We start from the raw sequence: 19,736 nt of genomic DNA, 5'->3' as shown, positions 1-19,736 counted from the left end.
TTTTTTTCCAAACTTTGTGTGGAGGTGCCTGCAAGAATGGTCCGATTTAGTCAATAGTCGGACATAATCCGAGTCTGTAAAAAATAATACGATGTACAACGTTTGAATCTTCTGCCTTCGAGGGTTATTTTACGTACTACACAATTTTCTGGGTACTGGCAGGCTTTTTTGGAGCTTTTGGGTCATTATCTCAGGAAACGATCCTAGACGAGCTGCAAAAACTGTATTTTTTCCAAACTTTGTGTGGAGGTACCTGAAAGAATGGTCCGATTTAGTCAATATTCGGACGTAATCCGAGTCTGTAAAAAATAATACGATGTACAACATTTGAATCTTCTGCCTTCGAGGGTTATTTTACGTACTACACAATTTTCTGGGTACTGGCAGGCTTTTTTGGAGCTTTTGGGTCATTAGGAAACGATCCTAGACGAGCTGTTAAACTGTACTTTTTCCAAATTTTGTGTGGAAAGTACACGAAGGAGTATACCGATTTAGTCCATATTCAAACCGGATCTATGCCTGGAAGTAATATTACCATATACAAAGTTATAACCAATTCGGTTAGTCCTTTCGAGAGTTATAGTGCGCACCATTTTGGAGAAAACTTTGTGGACCGATATGGCCTATTTTCGAACTTAAACTAAGTTTGGACAAAATATTACGATAACTAAAATTTGAACCAAATCCAGATCCGTCCGAGAGTTATTATGCGCACCAGCCAGAGAGACAAACGGACGGACATGTCTAAATCAACTCCAAATTTTCTGAAACGAATTTCATCCAAAGACACTTGGGGTCAAAAACCATTATTTCGACCAGGCAGAATTTTGGTCGTATCAAAGTGTATATACTATGCCGAGACGAAGGGTCCACTAAGGTAATTTTCCTTCCACCTTAGTAGACCCTTCGCGTTTCTGATTCCTGGCATTGTACTAAGCCAAAAAGTCCACCAGACCATATGTCTACGTTGAAAATCGAGCCTCCCGATTTTGACTTGAAGTTTTTTATTCACAAGGCCAAAACTGCCTGAAGGAGCGTTCCAATGCTTCTGCGTTGTACTAGAGAGTTCTTAATTATTGTCTTGGCTAAAATGTTTGTCCTAGTGTTGAATAGAAAATCCCAATGGTTTGGCTGTTATATGCCAAAATAACAAAAAAAAAACGTGGATAAAAAAACTTCAAAAACGGCAGGCTCGATTGTCACCGTAGACATATGGTCTAAGGGACGTTTTTGCTCAGTACAATCCCAGGAATCGGAATGGCGAAGGGCCCAATAAGGTGTTCAAATCGCCCCACCCTAGTATATATCCTCGTTCGCTTAAAGGCTGAGGTTATAAAAATTAGCTTCTATCGTTTCTTGAATGTTGGTTTATAGTCAGTCTTTCATTCATAAGCATGGCCCCCCGAAGGAACAAGGGAGACTTCTCTCATATCAATGAGTGCCCACCAATTCATATTGGCTCAATGACATGGGACCTACTTTTTATCGTCCAAGGAGGTCATAGACGTTCTTCCTAGAATTTTACTTCCTACAAACATACCTAGAAATTTCGAACTCATATTTACCGATCCCAATAAAAAATCCTAATTAGTTTTTAATTAATTAGTAATTGCCACATAATTCATCCCTTCCACCCCAAAAACGTACCATGTTGAACCAAACAAAGTGATTGTTAATCAGACCTTTTACTTTGCACCATCAAGGAATATGGAAAACGAAGTAAGGACATTTTTAGATTTAATGGCTAAGGCAAACACACATTAAAACACATGTACGAACACGCACACACAAACACATATCATACAATAAGGGCACACATGTTTGTGAAAAGACAATTTCCTGCACGAAATGACCTTTCAATCACTCTTAATTACATTGACATACATCTATGTATGTATGTACATGTGATACATGTGTGTATGTTTGTACTAGAATACACATTTATAAGGATTAATATTGGCATAGATATGTATGTTTTATATGGAAATCTACATATGCATGTACATATGTAAAGTGAAATGCTAAAAAAAGTTTGTAGAAAATAAAATTAGAAATACGTCAATATATCCTAACTGACAAGGGTACTTGTGAGCTTGAAACAATAAAATGATATCAAAAACTTCACGCGTAAAGGAACAGACATGTGTGTTCTTGTTGGGGGAAAGGGAGTGTTATAATTTGGATATCTTGTTTCCCTCTGAAAAAATAAATAAATTGACTTACTTTCGGTTTTGTTTGCAAAGGCATTAAGTCATATCACCATAGCATACATATGTACATATGTATGTACATTCCACATATATGTACATATTTTTGGGAATAATTCTATCTCAGAAGATAATTTGGAGTCTCCCTTGAAACATATTTATTTAAATGTGGCTACGTGCAAACACCCTTCGAGGGTGCTACAAGGGCATAACAAAAATCCTTCTCGTCATTTAGTTGAGACTTTACAAACCAGCGGCTCAATTCTTGTTCTATGAAAATTTAAAATGAAATTTTATAAAGGAAATAAATGTCAAATTAAAAATTTTTTAAAGCAAATATTTGTCATTTCAAATTTTCAAAGAACAAGAATCCAGCCCCAGGATTAAAAATATCACCACTAACATTAGTAATCATAATGCCGAAAATTACAGTACGTTTATATATAACCGGATATAACAAACCCAATTCCATTGCATATACGTCAAAGAAATCCTCACAGGGAAGCTTAACCCGACAAAAACCTATAATATAAACAGCCTATTACAGCTAAAAAATAAAAGGATTCTAACACTGATTTGCGGCAGGCAAGCCCAATGATGGAATGAATATGCCTCAAGAAGAAAGTAGTTTTATTACAGAGCCTAGGACCACAATGCAGGATGGGGCCAATGACAGGTTTTTGAGACAAAAAGTCATTTTTTCAAATCAGTGATTGAAATCAAATTATAGCGGAATTAATCATCTTAACACTTTCAAACCTCCAAAACCAAAAAATTACAATCTGGCAACGGCCCACGGCCACATGCCAAGCTGTCAAAGATTTCATAATTTGCATTCCGTTTTTTTCTGGCATTCAGTCGTAATTGAACAATTTAGGTATTTTGGCGCCAAAATCTGATCTGTTGATATTATACATATATTTTTTTTTAATGGAAAATACGGGTAATGGTATGTAAATTAAGATTATTATTACAAATGTAAATGTAATATTAGATGTGGTCAATAATTTGTTGTGGGTGCCACCGTGGTGCAATGGTATGCATGCCCGCCTTGCACGCAGAAGGTCAGGGGTTCGATTCCCCGGCCAGGCAACATCAAACATTTTTCAACGGTGGCAAAATACCCCTCAGTAATGTTGGCGACATTTCCTGAGTAATTCAGCCTTGAAAAACGTCTCACAAGTGGTGTCTTAAGACCACAGCCGACCAAGAAGAGGGCACACAAAATTCTCAATATTTGCAACTTTTGACAGTGTGTTAGTAACGTTGTATGCACGCATGCTGCAAAACAAAAACAAATCAAAAAATTTGTGTGCTCTTCCGTTGCGTTCGGGTCGTGTGTGTGTGAATTGCCGAAAAACTTCGTAACTTTAACAATATCAAAGCACGACATTGCTTAAGACACGCCGTTCGGACTCGGCGATAAACAGTAGGTCCCATCTCATGGAGCTAAATATGAATCGGGGTGCACTCCATTGATATGAGAGAAGTCTCCCTTGTCCCGTATGGGATGTTGTGAAACAATGTTTTTGTTGTTCAATAATTTGTTGTGTCATTAAGCCCGTGGTATAGTCCATGCGTTCTTTGGAGAATAACTTTTTTTGAATATAAATTTTGCGTATACTTGCGAATTAAAAAAAAATCAATTTCCAGATTTCGTGAAACTTAAAATTTTGGATATTTTTAGTTTTTGGTTGGAAACCCAGCGAAAACCTAAACATGTTATAGATTGGATTTCTGCAAAATTTAGTAGAGGTGTCAAAGACAACTACATGACGGGAGTTAAACAACAAATTAATAACATTTGTTCACGCCTTAACCAAATAAAAAACTTCTGTGTGTAGGAAAAGGCCAAAGTCGGACGGGGCCGTCTATGCGATACCCTATCTTATCAACTTAACATTAAATAGGATGAAGATATATGTATGTAGGATGGAATTGGTTTGGTTACCAATGGTTCGAATAAAACACTTTATTTAATATTTAGTTCTATAGTTCATAGTTTATTTATTAATTATTTTAAGGTTCATGGATTAATATGACGTGAAACAAAGCAAAGGTGTTTACATATAAATTATTTACGCAAATCAAAATATTTCACAAACTTCTTAAGGCCTGCGTACATAAGCTGCTCTGCCTGATTGCCTTGCTTTCCTGCTTCATTTTTGACATAATAAAAATAAAAGAATAAAGAAGGCCGAGGAAATTTCGAACTGGGTTGCCCTTTTCTTTTTTATTCTTTTATCAGAAGTAAGCAAGGTAAGCAGGCAAGGCAGCTTATGTACGCAGGCCTTAAGGTCTTACTTTACTTCGAATACTTCTAATTTTAACTTTACAAAACTTCTAATTCATTAACTTCTAAAGGCCTGCGTACATAAGCTGCCTTGCCTGATTGCCTTGCTTTCCTGCTTCATTTCTGACATAATACAAATAAAAGAATAAAGAAGGCCGAGCAAATTTCGAACTGGGTTGCCCTTTTCTTTTTTATTCTTTTATCAGAAGCAAGCAAGGTAAGCATGCAAGGCATCTTATGTACGTAGGCCTTTAGACTTCGCTGAGAAGAACAACTACAGCGTAAAGGCCTCGACACATAAGATGCATGGCATTCTTGGTGAAGTCATGGACTCAATTCTGTTTCTATGAAAATGTGGAATAAAAAATTTTATGAAGAAAATAAATGTCAAATGAAAAAAAATATAAAGAAAATATTTTTCATTTCAAATTTTCATAGAACATTAATCCAGTCGCATATCTGGTAAATGACTAAAGACCAAGTTCGACCTAATTCAAATGTGATTCTGAAATCTTTTTTATTAGGTCGAACTTGGTCTTTAGTCATTTATCAGATATGACTTAAGCAAGAATGCCATGCTTCTTATGTGTCGAGGCCCTTAAGTGATTTTCTTCTAGCCAACTTCACTGAGGAGAGCAACTGCAGTGAATGTGCCTTTTCTTCGTTTGTCGCTGGTCATTTGACAATTTGTGAAGTTCGCTTTCCTTAATGAGCTGTGTTCACTAATGTGTTTCTTCTGTTGCGCTGCGTTCAGTGTGTGTCTTTAACTAAGTCGTGTGTCGTACGTCTGCTGTGTTCATTTAGTACATTTAGCAAGTAAGTGAGGCGCGCAATGTAGTGGCTGCGTAACCCGTTCCTACATGCATATATAAGGGGACTATAGTTAACTCTGAAGTGAATATAACAAAAATTTACCGACTCTACTCTTAGCTGAAGTACCAAATTTAATCCGGATCGGACTTATTTTACGAAATTAGTGTACAATAAACATCAAATCGGATGGAAAATTTATATTGGAGATATATTTGAATCTGAACCGATTCTAGATATAGGTTGACAAATTTATTTACTGTCCGAATTCCGCGACATTTCACAATTTGCATCAAAATTAGACAGAATTTCCGTAATTGGTGCACCGAATACATCAAATCGGGCGAATATATATATATATATATATATATATATATATATATATATATATATATATATATATACGCCCGATAGCTATATTCAAATCTAAACCGATTTCAGTATAATTTGGCAAACTTTTTTTCTGGTGCAAATTCCGTCATACATTCCAAATGCCATCAAAATTGGACAGACATAGCGTGATTGGTGCACCAAATAACTAAAATCGGGCGAATATATGTATATAAGGGAGCTATATCCAATTCTGAACCGATTTCAATATAACTTGGTAAACTTGTTTATAGTCAGAATTTGGTACCATTGTCCAAATTTCATCAGAATTTGGGTGTTTGATGCATCAATTACTTGAAATCAGGCGAAATTGACCGACTCAACTATATATGAGAGCTATATCTATATTTGAACCGATATCAACGAAATTTGGCAGATTCGTTTGAAGGTCTAGCTTGCCCCTGTGATTTTTTGCCTCAAAACCCTGACTTTGGTCCCACCGTGCAATGACGGAGTTAATAACCATAATCAACAAATATTGCAAAATTTAAGCATCTACCACATATACTTTAAATTCCAATATTCTTAAAATAGATTTTCCATTTGAAAGTCATACTATTTGCAATTATAATTGGATTTGCACAATATTGGATATATGTATTTATGCCACAATTCCCCGTTATTCTCTCTCTAACTACATTTAAATATTTAAAATCGCATTAAAAATAATCTACGGCCTTATTCGAACGAAGCAAAACGGCTGAATGAAAGAGGATACAAAAAGCTAATAACATAGGATACAGAAGAAGGAAAATAAGCAATATTTCCTTTTCCCATAATCAACCAACCACTCTACCGCCCGCCCGCCACCTCCTCTGCCACCAAGAAAAAGGTTGTTAAAAAGAAATAAACTTTTAATGTTAATTAAATTTGCTAAATAAACTTGAACAAGGAAGGTAGAACGGAAATGTATACCACCTTCTGCCACCTTCATCGAGCATTTCTAATTTTATGATATTTAATTAATTCAAACATGTTCAGCATTTTGTATTTAACAACATTGACATCAGCAACATTTTAAAATTATCATAATTTTTACTTTAAATACCCCAAAAATATATGTGAGTGTTATTTTAATTATTGTTATCTTCTCTTCTTTCTTCTTTGCAGCAAAAATTCTGATATTTTATGTTATATTCTATGCGGCATTAACTGGATTCTTTGCTGCCATGTTAGCTGTATTTTATCAAACTTTGCAAGTAGACAAACCCAAATGGATACTGGATAATGGTATAATCGGATCAAATCCTGGTAAGCATAAAGAAAAAAAAAATAAATAAATTGAATAAAAAATACATTAAATTAGTATGTAAATGTTAATTAGGTGGTTGGCCATATTGGGCGCCATATTTTGGCAAATTATAAATATTAACAAATTTCCAACACACCCTAAATCCACCTAATATGGGCAATAACTATGAATTTCTTTACTCCTTGTGGCCCGAAATTCTTTGAATTGGTTGTCAGACATTGTTTCATTTACAAATGCTACCATTTTATCAACATATGTACATACATATGCATTTACATATGTATCTATTTGCTTTAATTAGCTAATTGGATTTTGGTTTAAACATTTCTTTTTTGGTTTGACAAATCCTATAAACATTTCACTTTGATTAAATGTATGTCTTAATCATGCAATTGTTCAATCCACACCAATGTTTGCGTGCAATTATTTTTTTAATACAATTTCTTTTTTTGGGTGTGATTCTAATACTATAATTTATTTTGTTTGGTGTTGAACTACACGCGATATAGAAAATTAAATATAATTTTAATCAATATTTCCAAATTCACGTTGGGCGTCAATCTAGTACGTTTTATTTTTATAGTCTCGCTCGTTGTTATCAGCGATCTACGATCCCCCAGAGGGAACTTGTCGAGGGGATGCCCGATGATGTTAATCAGCATCCGGGATCGACGGACCTCGAGAAATTGAGTTAACTTCAAGGATTGCTCAAAACTTTAGCTTACCTAATCCTGCCTAATTACCTAATTTCAGCCTTCAATGTCTTGGCCTCCCGTTCTGCTTTTTGTTGAGACGTTTATAATTCCCGCCTGACTGCCTTGGATTACTCTGCTTTATGTAGAACATTTTTGACGACATCTGAAGGCATCTTCATGGTCTTTAAGGCCTAGGTACATAAGCTACATCGCCTGTTTGCCTTGCTTTCCTGCTTGATTTCTGACATAATAAAAATAAAAGAATAAAGAAAGTCGAGCATATTTCGAACTGGTTTGCCCTTTTCTTTTTATTCTTTTATCATAAGCAAGCAAGGCAAGCAGGCAAGGCAGCTTATGTACCTAGGCCTAAAGTGCTTGTCGTTCTTGCTTAAGTAATTTCTGGTAAAATACCAAACAGCAAAGGTACGACTTCAGAAATGACTTAAGCAAAAATGCCATGCTTCTTATTTACCTAGGCCTTTGTTCATTGCATTTAATGTAGTCAATGCTCGGACTGGTTTTTCCAATTCCAGGTTCAGAGTTTATATGTTATACTTTGCCCTCTTGTATTCGTGCTCCACACGTGACATACGAATACCAAAAAATTTCATTATTGGAAATAGTCTTTGCCTTGATGTATACTCCAACATAAACACCTTTGTGTTAGGTTAGGTTAGGTTGAGAAGAGGGGTGATAAGATCACCACATGTCCTTAAAAAGAAAGGGCATACACTTAAGCCAGAAGAGGCCTGTTGTGCGCTCTAATTTTATGTGTCCTGGAAGTTGTTGTTGTTAGTTTAGGAGTTCCGTCCCATTGACGTAGTCCCTCAAGTTTTTGAACCCGATGTCCTTGATATGGTCGAGTCCTGTAATTATGTCGTTTCCCATTAGTTGAGTTATCAAGTTTGTGAAAGCCTGGCAGTGGCAGAGATAGTGTTGCAACGTTTCGTGTCCTCGCCACATGCCCTGCATTCACTATTCTTGTAGTTCTAGATGCGCTTGTAGTCCTAGATGCCCTGTGAGGACACCGATCAGTCTACTGATATCCTTTTTACTCATCACTAGGAGGTCACTTGTTTTGTCCTGGTCTGGGTTTCCCCATAGGATTTTTGTAGTTTTTCCCTTTTTCTGGTTATTCCATAGGGATACATGAGCATTCTTTGCCCAAGCTTTTAGTTCTATACGCGCCGCCTTTAAAGGTCATTGTCTAGACTTACTGTATGTAGCTCCCTGGCTTGTTTTGCTAAGGAGTTTGCTACTTCGTTTCCCGTAATCCCTATGTGTCCTGGTACCCATATAATGTTTACCGAGCCATAATGGGAATAGTCGTTAATTGAATTTTTACACTCTAAGACAGTTTTCGATATTGTTGCCTTACTTGTTATAGCTCTAATTGCTGCTTTACTATCCGTAAGGATGTTAACTGTGAGTGGCCTTGTATTTGTTTTAAACCAGTTCAGACATTCTGTGATCGCTCGGATTTCGGCCTGGAGGATCGTGTTATGATCCGGCAGACGAAGGGAGATCCTCGTTTCCGTGTCTACGATATAAAGACCCAGTCCCGTTCTCCCCCCTAACACAGCCCCGTCCGTAAACCCGCAGCTTCCAGCGGGAATCTGTTCAAGGGTTCCATCGATCCACATATCTCTGTCCAGTATTAGAACTTCACACAGAGCTACTTCACTTGATTCTGGTATCCGGTCCGATACTATTTGATTTATAGATTCACCCGTTGTGAACCGTAATATGCATTGGTGGTCTCTTTCGATCCACTCGCTCATCGCTTTCAGTCTTATAGCCGCGATGGCTGCATCATACCTTACCTGTATTTCTATCGGGTGGACAAATAGAATTGTCGCTAAAGCCCTAGTTGGTGTAGTCCCCGCTAATGCCTAGGCAGCACATTCTTTGGACTCTTTGCAATGTTTCCACATTGTACTTTTTGTCCATAGCTGTCCACCATACAACAGATGCGCAAGTAAGAATCGGTCTTATTACGCTTATGTATAGCCAGTGTATCATTCTAGGATTAAAACCCCATTTTGAGCCTATAGCCCTTCTACAAGTTGACCAACATCAGTGTGCTTTGGCAGCCCTTTCCTGAATATGGTCTAGTTCTTCGACGGAGCCCAATTTCGTTTTCCTAGTGTACAATTTAAGCAGAATATGGTCTAGGACTTTATTTTCGGCTGCTTTTTGGTCTACTCATACGTCGCTTCGTGATGTTTCAAAAGCCCCCAGGTGATGACACTAAGAAGCTGCTCCATTTCTTCAGGTGGTGAAATTGGGTGAAATGTAGCTGGGATGCGTTAGACAATGCTACTGTGTAGAGGTGGTGTTTGTCGCAATCCCAGTACGTTGGAGCCATTTCAGGCCTTTAGCAAGGTGAAGTAGATCGGACGGCTCTGCTTGGCTAAATGCTGTTAGTGATTGGATGGTATGTACCCCCATGGTACACAGTCTTCTGGAAATGAGCATAGGACAGCGGCATAAAAGGTGCTCTATCGTCTCTATTTCTTCCTCATCCTCGCAAAGCCTACAGTAGTCGGCCAAGTCTTCTTCCCATTTGCTCGTCATGGATCTTGTTCTGCAATGACCCGTGATGGATCATCACTGCTAGTTTCAGGTCTGGTTTCCTCATTGAGAGCAGTGAGGCGGTTCTTGTCTTCGACGGGACTGGCCAGATTGCCCTTGATGTGCTGCAGCTGGGCAAGTTTTGCCAGTGCTGGCAGAATTTTTCTCGACCTTTTTGTATTATCTCTCTCCTGAAGTGGCACAATGGTGGCTTGATGGAGTTGTCGATTTCAATATTTTGTGGCTCCGATCCGCAGCGTGCCAGTTCGTCGGCTGCCTCGTTTCCCTCGATGTTGCAATGCCCTGGGACCCAACACAAGGTGACGATTGATTTTAGTGGCTCCAAAGCGTGTTTGCAATCCAGAACTGCCGCGGACTTGATATATAGGGACCTGAGAGATTTTAGGGCCGCTTGACTATCAACAAAGATAGTCACCGGTCCAGATATATCCCCTCTCATGTTGTTAATCAGTTCCGCGGCCTTCCTGATCGCAAAGATTTCAGCTTGGAAGACACTGCAATATTCGTTCAGCTTGTATGAAATACTTAGATCCAGGGAATTGCTATAGACACCTGCTCCTGTACCTGTTTCCATCTTAGAGCATTCGGTATAAATCCCTATACCGTCTAGAGGTGGGCTACTAAGTGTCCAATCATCCCTGTGGGGTATATGCACCTTCGCTGCCTCGAACGACATTTGTGGTGACATATAGTCACTAATGTTCCTCAAGGCCGTTGGTAGTCCGAATCGACGTAGGATTGCAGTTCGTCCGTGCTCGGAACTGCGCCATGAACCTAGCTCCTTCAGCCGAAGGGCACTCATTGCTGCCAGTTCCTGCACTACTAGGTCCAGTGGGTGTAGATCTAGTAGCACATTTAAGGCAGCTTGTGGAGTGCTCCTCATGGCACCAGTTATTAGAATTGACGCTGTTCAGTTTGTTTAGATATGTCGTTTTGTTCAGAGCATTCCACCAAACCAGAGAGCCATAAGTAAGAATTGGGCGGACAATGGTCGTATAGATCCAATGAACGACCTTTGGTCTCAGGCCCCAACTCTTACCAATGGAGTTCTTGACGTTCCTTTTCCACGTGAGTTGGTGGTCAAGAATGACGCCGAGGTATTTGTCTTCCGAAGAGAGTTCAAGACTAACTCCATCCAGCACTGGTAGGGTGAATGGTCTGACCTTCCTTTTATTTGTGAACAATACTAGCTCTGTTTTCGATGGGTTCACTCCGAGTCCGTTGTTAAGTGCCCATCTAGATAATTTGACTAGAGCTCCTTGCAAGAGTTCTGATAGAGTCTGTGGGAACTTCCCACTGAACATGATGACAACGTCATCTGCATACGCGATCGTCTTTATGCGCTGCCTATCAAAATCCTTGAGTATTTCATTTATCACTAGAAGCCACAGTAGTGGTGATATTACACCACCTTGAGGTGTACCCCTAGTGACCTGCTTCCGAATGGAACTTCCACCGATGCTTGAATTGATTATTCGGCTACTGAGCATGCCGTCAATCCAATTGACCAGTATAGTCGAGACACCTAGATTTATTAGAGAGCTGTGTATGGATTCGAGTCTAACGTTATTGAAGGCCCCCTCTATGTCGAGAAATGCCGCTAGCGTATAGTCCGAGCCATCCATATTCCTCTCAATATGTCCAACTACCTCGTTTAATGCTGCTTCCACCGATTTGCCTTTTAGGTAGGCATGTTGGGCGAAACTTACGTCTGTGGCTGAAAACTTGGCTCTAATGCCAAGGTCCAGCAGCCTTTCTAGAGTTTTTAGTATGCTAAGTCGACTTAGCATGTTTTCAAGTTCTTTACATTTTTATATTTAACGTCCTTTAACTTAAATTCTGTCAAATTTTGGGTAATGATCGGACAATCCGAACAGAAGTTATAAACAAATATTTCCTTAGCATAGTACCGAAGGTCAAAGAAATTTCCAAACTTTTAGAGCATGTCCTGCAAAACTCGCTTTTATCGTTATCTCACATGTTGCAAGCAAACACGCTACACATGGTCATCAGCATAGATTACATCCCGCAATCTGAAACTATTTTTTGCGTAAGTCTAAAATATAGTTTGTGTTAATTCGTTGTGTTAAGTCTTACGCAAAATAGTTTCATTTCTTTCCAAAATCATATGCTATCAACACAGCCTCCGTTAAATTCAACCGCCACTGAGTTTGCTTCCTCCGCTTTACTTTTAATGCAAGCGCGACTGTATATTGTCTTTTCATCACCAGTTCAGATTCTGCGCAAGACTCCAACTGCACTTTTATTAGGTTTAATTTTTTATTTTATAACAAAATGCTAGGAATGTATATAGCCTTTAATTTTGGAAAAAAATAAGTTCGCTGCTTGTAGGGAACTCTAAGGAAATCTTATAAAATTTAAATTGAGGTCTTCAATACAGCAATGTCATGATTCTACTCTAGTGTGAAAGTCGATCTAAGAAGGCCTAATTTAACGCAATTTGTTTCATGTAACCACTCTAGTGTGACCTTCGACTTAGTAAATCATTGTTTTGTTTTTAGAAAAATAACACATTGGGCGCCAATAATAAAAAATTGCTCTGTTGTACGAGTTTGGGGTAACGTAAATTGGTAATAATTAACAACTACGGGGAAACGGATACACAATTATAATTTTGTTAATATTTACAAATCACACAAATTAATAATTTCTAATAAATTTATTCTTCCTCTCTCTTGTCTTTTTTAGGTCTTGGTTTTCGACCAATGCCTCCAGAGGCCAATGTTGAAAGTACTTTAGTGTGGTATGAATCCTCCAGGCCAGATAACTACAAATACTGGGTTGAGGAAACTGCCAGATTTTTACAAGGTAAGCGTAATGCCACGATCTTTCATCCAAACCACATCACATTCCAAATACATCTATATAAGATATGGATAAAAGTGTTTTGTCATTTTGTTTCTTATTTGATTTTGTTTGGGAAAATAATTTTGATAAAATTTTGTTTTTATTTAAAAAAAAATTAAATTTTTGTTCCGATGAAAGAGGTTTCATTTAGTAAGTATAAGAAAATGGACATTTTTAAGCCTATAAAGCCAGAGCATTTAAACCCGCCTTTCCTCTAAGAGTACATTGTCGCTCGTCTAAGCTAGTAAACCAAGAATAACTGTTTTGAAAGGCTTAACTTATTTTAGTTTCTTTAGAAAATTTGGTATTTTTTATTTTTTTTTCTTTTAAAGATTTTTGTCCTTATGCAATACTAATTTCCATTCCTTGTTACCATATCTAGCCTATGATGATTTACCCAAAGGTAACCAAGTAAACTGCTCATTTGAAAATCCACCACCTGCTGGAAAAGTTTGCGGCATTGATCGTTCTCAATTTGCTCCCTGCACTGAGGAAAATAACTTTGGCTACAATCTTGCCAGACCCTGCATATTCCTCAAGTTGAACAAGGTAAGAGAAGCTTTGGTTTTCAAAATGGCTTTCAAATCTAATTTCACTAATTCACTTTTATATTTTTTTCTTAGATCTACAACTGGGTTCCTGAAATTTACAACGACACAAAGACAGTACCCGACCACATGCCAGCTGAGTTGAAACGACACATTACAGAAAAGAATAGTTTGAGACCACATGAGGTAAGCTTTTAAGGCGAATAGGAGGAAGATTCTTAAGGCCTCGGTATATAAGAAGCCCCACTTGCTGGCTTATTTCAATGGTTGGCGTATTCGTAAGTGAATAAAGAAAAAGGATACTATTTTCCTTTTATTCATGCACGACTAGGCCAGCCAATGATTTAAGCCAGAAAGCGAGGCTTCTTATGTACCAGCCGTTTATGTGCCGAGGCCTTAAAACTGCAAATTCCTAATTTTGTTTCTGTTTTTAATTTCATAAATTGTTTTTAATTTCATACATATTTGTGCATTTTTTTCATTGCAGACCAATGTTGTCTGGGTATCCTGCGAAGGTGAAAATCCTGCTGATGTTGAAAATATTAAAGCCCGTGATTATTATCCACGTATGGGTTTCCCATGGTTCTATTTCCCATTCAAAAATATTGAAGGTTATGTACCACCCATTGTTGCTGTGCAATTTACTGTCGAAAGTAAGTACCGAACAACATTTATTTTGTAATTAAAATCAAGGATTGGTTTGGAATTTACTTGAAAAATTCCAATCTTATTTATGGTACTTCAGTGCGTATTACAGTTGTCGCAACGTATACACAACAGTGTACTTTGAACAGATTATTACATTTATCTACAATAAGAGATCTGATGGTTGATGATATGTGACGGAAAGTGTTGCTGTGGGTGTTTGAGGTCTGTAAGGTTGTCGTGAGATAGTGAAAAGTCTACAACTGAAAGTGGAAACATACATTAAGAGCACTACAGGCTAAGTCCATACACTATTAGGCAAGGTACGAACCACAATAAATTACAGAAACAACGAATCTGAAATTATAATTAATTGTTGACTTTTGGAAGCCTTTTTAAATAGCACAGCACAGCATTTATACTTATCGACGAAATAAGCCTTGAACTCCAAGAAAAGATTAGGGGTAAAGAAAAACCAGAAAGTCAGAAATGCATTAACTAAGCCCCGGTCCACACTAGAGTGATTTCAATGAAAAAAACCATGAAATTATGCGTTTCTAGATCGAGTTCCACTATAGAGTAAAATCATGAAATTGGTGTAGTGAGGAATTCGAACTAAGAACGCCTAATTTCATGAAATCTTTTAATGAAATTTTCTCTAGTATGGACCAGGACTAAAGGCCTGGTTACATAAGCAACCTCGTCGCCTGGCTTTCTTGCCTTGCTTCATTTTTGACACAATAAAAATAAAATAATAAAGAAGGCCGAGCCGATTTCGAACTAGGATGGCCTTTTCTTCTTTATTTCTTTATTTTTAATATGTCCGAAATGAAGCAGGCGAGGCTGCTTATGTACCCAGGCCTAATGGCTGAGCAACAGAAACGATTACAAAAAATGTGGCAATATTTCCCACGTTCGAAGAAAAAGGGTTAGGTTGCACATCGTTAGAAAAACATGAGATCAAATTGACCGTCAAAGATAAGCAGTACAGGAAATCGTATATACTCGACAATATGTTGGCTCTAAATGTCATTGAAGAGAGCATTGGATCGTGGAGTAACAGAACAACAGTCGTGGGAAAACCTGGCAAAAATAGATTCTGCCTTGACGCCAGAAAATTAAAAAAATAAATAAATTAATAAAAAATAAATAAATTAATTAATAAAAAATTAAAAATGAAATAAATTAAATTAATAAAAAAATAAAATAAAAATAAAATACATTAATAAAAAATTAAAAAAATATATATTGAAATAGAAGAAGCCTACCAACTCCAGAATATTGATGACATCCTAAGTAGGATTGACCGGACGTGCTATATCAGCAGTGTTGTGTAAATAAGGATCTAGTACCGTGGAAAGAAAACACTTCTTTCCTTTTTAAATGCTATACATGCACTCATTTATTTAAAATAGAAATGTTCTTAATAACTAAATACAAAAATATTACTTAACCTACTCAAACTAGTGTGTAGAAAAGAGAAAGAGTGCACGAACGCATCTGCCATACAATCTTATGGAGAGTTCATAACACACACCCCATGTGGCAAGCAGACATGCCGCACATGCTTATCAGCCTGCAACTTAGATTAATCGCCGTAATCTAAAACAAACATACAACATGTAGCAATGGAAAACTCCTATCCATTTTTGTTTTATTCTAACAACCTCCTACGATAAGGCGGCCTGCTTACCGCATGTTTACCCTTTTCAAGTGGACTGTATTGAAAGTAGATCCCTATTTAACAGCATGATCTCTTCAATCTACACACGCAACCCTCACCATGGCATTCACTATCTTTATTATAAACTATGTCTGTTTACTACGTCAACAGTTGATTTAAAATACGCTTTTTGGCAAATTGAATTGGAGGAGGAGGCAAAACTATTGTGAGATTGCATGTATTGATTGAGAAAGTAATACCATCGAGACTAAAATCGAGATGACCTGTTGATCATTGCCCATAATTTCGATCATTATAAAAAATAAACGAAGTTGCATATTGTCTTCCAGGAGCTCAATTGTCCGGCTCGAATAGAAAATTTATCAAAGACTTCGCTTCTATATCAGCACACCTCACGGATACTCTAAAGAAAGGCCAAAAGTTCACCTTTGAAAGTTATGATTTCGATCATCATTTAAAAATCCTAGACAATGTTGCAGATTGTCTTCACGAAGTTGAAATATTTTGCGTTTATTAATAGAGGGGGATGTTGAATACTGACCCTAAAAAGGTTTCAGCAATATCGAGAAAAAATTGCCCAAAATCCCAAGAGAAGTCAGAAGCTTCCTTGGGACTGCCGGCTCGAATAGAAAATGTATCAAGAGCTTCGCTTCAATATCAGCACACCTCACGATTACTCTAAAGAAAGGCCAAAAGTTCACCTTAACCCCAAAATTCATAGAAGGCTTTGAAAATTATGATTTCGATCATCATTTAAAAATCCTAGACGAAGTTGCAGATTGTCTTCAAGAAGTTGAAATATTTACGGTTTATTATTGGATGGGAAATGTTGAAAAATGACCCTGAACAGTTTTCAGCAATATCGAGAAAAAAATTGCTCAAATTCCAAGAGAAGTCAGAAGCTTCCTTGGGACTGCCGGCTCGAATAGAAAATGTATCAAAGACTTCGCTTCTATATCAGAACACCTCACGATTACTCTAAAGAAAGGCCAAAAGTCCACCTTAACCCGAAAAGTCATAGAAGGCTTTGAAAATTATGATTTCGATCATCATTTACAAATTCTAGGCGAAGTTGCATATTGTCTTTAAGGAGTTGAAATTTTTGCGGTTTATTATTGGCGGGGGAATGTTAAAAAATGACCCTGAAAAGGTATCAGCAAAATCGAGAATAAAATTGCCAAATTCCCCAAGTCAGAATCTTCCTTGGGACAGCCGGCTCGAATAGAAAATGTATCAAAGACTTCGCTTATATAACAGCACCTCTCCCGGATACTCTAAAGAAAGGCCAGCATATCACCTTAACCCCAAAAGCCATCAAAGCCTTTGAAACGCTTAAGCACTCCTTAACCTCAGCTCCCATTTTACGTCACTCCGACTTCAGCAAAGAATTTTTCATCCAATGCGATACATCGTATTGTGGAGTGGGGGCCATATTATTTCAAAAGAATACAAACGAGGATATGAACCCGATAGCGTACTATTCTCAGGAACTGAATGCTTGTCAAAGGAATTATTCCATGACTGAAAAAGAATATCTATCAGCCGTATTAGCCATTAAAAGATTTCGCCCTTTCTTGGAAACGATGCGATTTACCGTGATTCCACGCCACTCCGCTCCAGTTTGAAGTGGCTTATGCCACTAAAAGATGTTAGTGGGCGCCTAACAAGATGATCGCTGCAGTCTCAAGCCTCTATGACTTTCCCATTATACACCGAAAAGGGGCGGAAAATATAGTTGCGAATACACTATCGAGAATGCCTATAGAAGGGACCTTGGGAGTTGAGGAAGTTATGGAAGATGACCTCTTTGATTTCCGAACAAGCGCCTTTGAAATTGGGAAGTACAGCGATTTAAGAAATTAAATTTTGAAGAATGGGAATGAATTTTTATTCGCCCTAAAGTTGGAAGAGTGGTTGGTTTGGTTGGTTTGGAACAGACGGAATGGAAGCTGCGGATCCCTGATATATCACACACTTCTTAATAAAAAAGGCCTACAATGAAGTAATAACTGGACATGGTGGTATAGCAAAAACTTTAAATCTCTTACCTATTTTTTTTTTTTTTTTTTTTGGCAAAAAATGGCAAGTCAATTTCGTCAATAACTTCCAAGACCGCAAAGAATCATAGCCCTCAAATTAACACTTGCAATCAACTATAGAAAATGAAGTTGTTACAGACAGACCATTCCAAAACCTCTATTTTAATTTCCTGGGTAAATACCCCAGATCCAAGAAAGGTAACTCGTACATATTCATAGTCTTGGACCATTTTACCAAGTTAATTTTTCTCTCTGCTATGAAAGAAGTCATCTCACAAAAAGTTATAGAGTTCTTAACACGTGAAATATTTCATAAATTCGGCGTGCTTGAAACAATTCGCAGAGATAATGGAAAGCAATTTTTCTCAAAATCATTCAAAGAAATTATATCAGCTTATAAAATAAGTTTTGTTCCTTTACATTTTTAATAGTAAAAGTAGTAGTAGAAAAATAGTAGATCTGGCAGCAATGTAAAAAAACAACATGGCTGCCCAAAAAAGTAAAAAGCTAAATAAATTTCATTATTTTTTATTTCTTTGGTTAAAATTTTGTATTATTTATATTTATTTTAATTCTTTTTATTTTGCTTTGACAGTGGGCGATGTTTTCTTTTGCCTTAATTGTCAAATAAATGTCAAATTAGCAGTTTGACAGATTTTCCACTTTTTACACCACGAGCAGAAAGTTGTAAAAGAGAAAGCCATTTTGGCATGCTCTCTCTTAAATTTTGCTTCAAGTTTTACAACTTTTTAGGGTTAAGGAACGCTTTCCAAGTTAAAAATGTTAAAACTGGTAAAACTTTAAACAACTTTAACGTAAAGGAACAAAGCTATAAATAACATAAAAACAGGGCACTACTCTCCCCAGTCGAACGCGGCAGAAAGAGTCAACCAGTCCGTATTAAAATTTCATAACACTTCGACTGACAAGTGATATTAAAACTTTTTTCTTTCCTCGTACCCTTTCCTCTCGGACAAAAAAAAACGAAACTAAGGAAAATAAAATTTACTATTCAACCTCAATTCGTTGAATGACACGGGTATTGTAACTTATTTTGCAGTCAAATATGTATTTACATATGCATATGGTATACATTCTTTCATATTGATTAATATATTTTTCTATGTATGTGGTGTATTCGTACAGAAGAAAGAAAAAAACCCTGTATTTACATATGTATATCAAGAATGACATACTTTTCGACACAATAGTTTTTGTCGAATAACTTTAACGTCCTTAAAAGAACTATCAGTTTAAATTCTTCAACAAATATTTCCATTAAATTTAACACAAAGAATTTATCTTAAAAATTTCTATGTTGAACTTATGTTTGACATAAAACAACAATCTAAGAAAACATTATTGATGTGCAAACACTTTTTTTCGGAAAATTTTAAAGGATTTCCTTTTAGTTGCCCCATTCTATCTGTTCATCAGTTTAGTTAAGCTTAAGGCAATAACATAGATAGCATGAACGAAAAAATGTTGTCAAACAAAATGACGACCAATCCCATTCTATTCACTAAGAAACTATAGCAAATATGTTGACACCATTCACAATGTAATCAATGCCACAAAATCCACCCGCTGCAGTACCAACCCCCTTTTTCTATTTACACTTCATCCTGTCGTTCTCGAACTTCCTCAAGTCATAATGAAATTTGTGTTCAATTTTGTTCGATTTAAAATTGAAAAGAAACGGGGGATGGA

General features: G+C 37.0%; 1 protein-coding gene across 11 annotated transcripts in view; it reads left to right on the top strand.

The window, feature by feature from the left end:
• nrv3 (sodium/potassium-transporting ATPase subunit nervana 3) overlaps positions 1–19,736 on the top strand; it is a 103,536-nt gene that overhangs the window by 69,678 nt on the left and 14,122 nt on the right. For all 11 annotated transcript variants that reach the window (XM_073967766.1, XM_073967767.1, XM_073967770.1 and 8 more), the window contains exons 3-7: positions 6,811–6,951; positions 12,952–13,071; positions 13,493–13,659; positions 13,734–13,844; positions 14,146–14,311. In XM_073967766.1, coding sequence (XP_073823867.1) covers positions 6,811–6,951; positions 12,952–13,071; positions 13,493–13,659; positions 13,734–13,844; positions 14,146–14,311 — 705 coding nt within the window. The remainder of the gene's footprint in view (positions 1–6,810; positions 6,952–12,951; positions 13,072–13,492; positions 13,660–13,733; positions 13,845–14,145; positions 14,312–19,736) is intronic.

Source organism: Musca autumnalis, unplaced genomic scaffold, assembly GCF_047663935.1.
Source record: "Musca autumnalis isolate F117 unplaced genomic scaffold, ASM4766393v1 scaffold_2, whole genome shotgun sequence".
Lineage (NCBI taxonomy): Eukaryota > Metazoa > Arthropoda > Insecta > Diptera > Muscidae > Musca > Musca autumnalis.
Note: the sequence above shows the minus strand (reverse complement) of the source record. Positions and strands in the feature narration are given on the sequence as shown.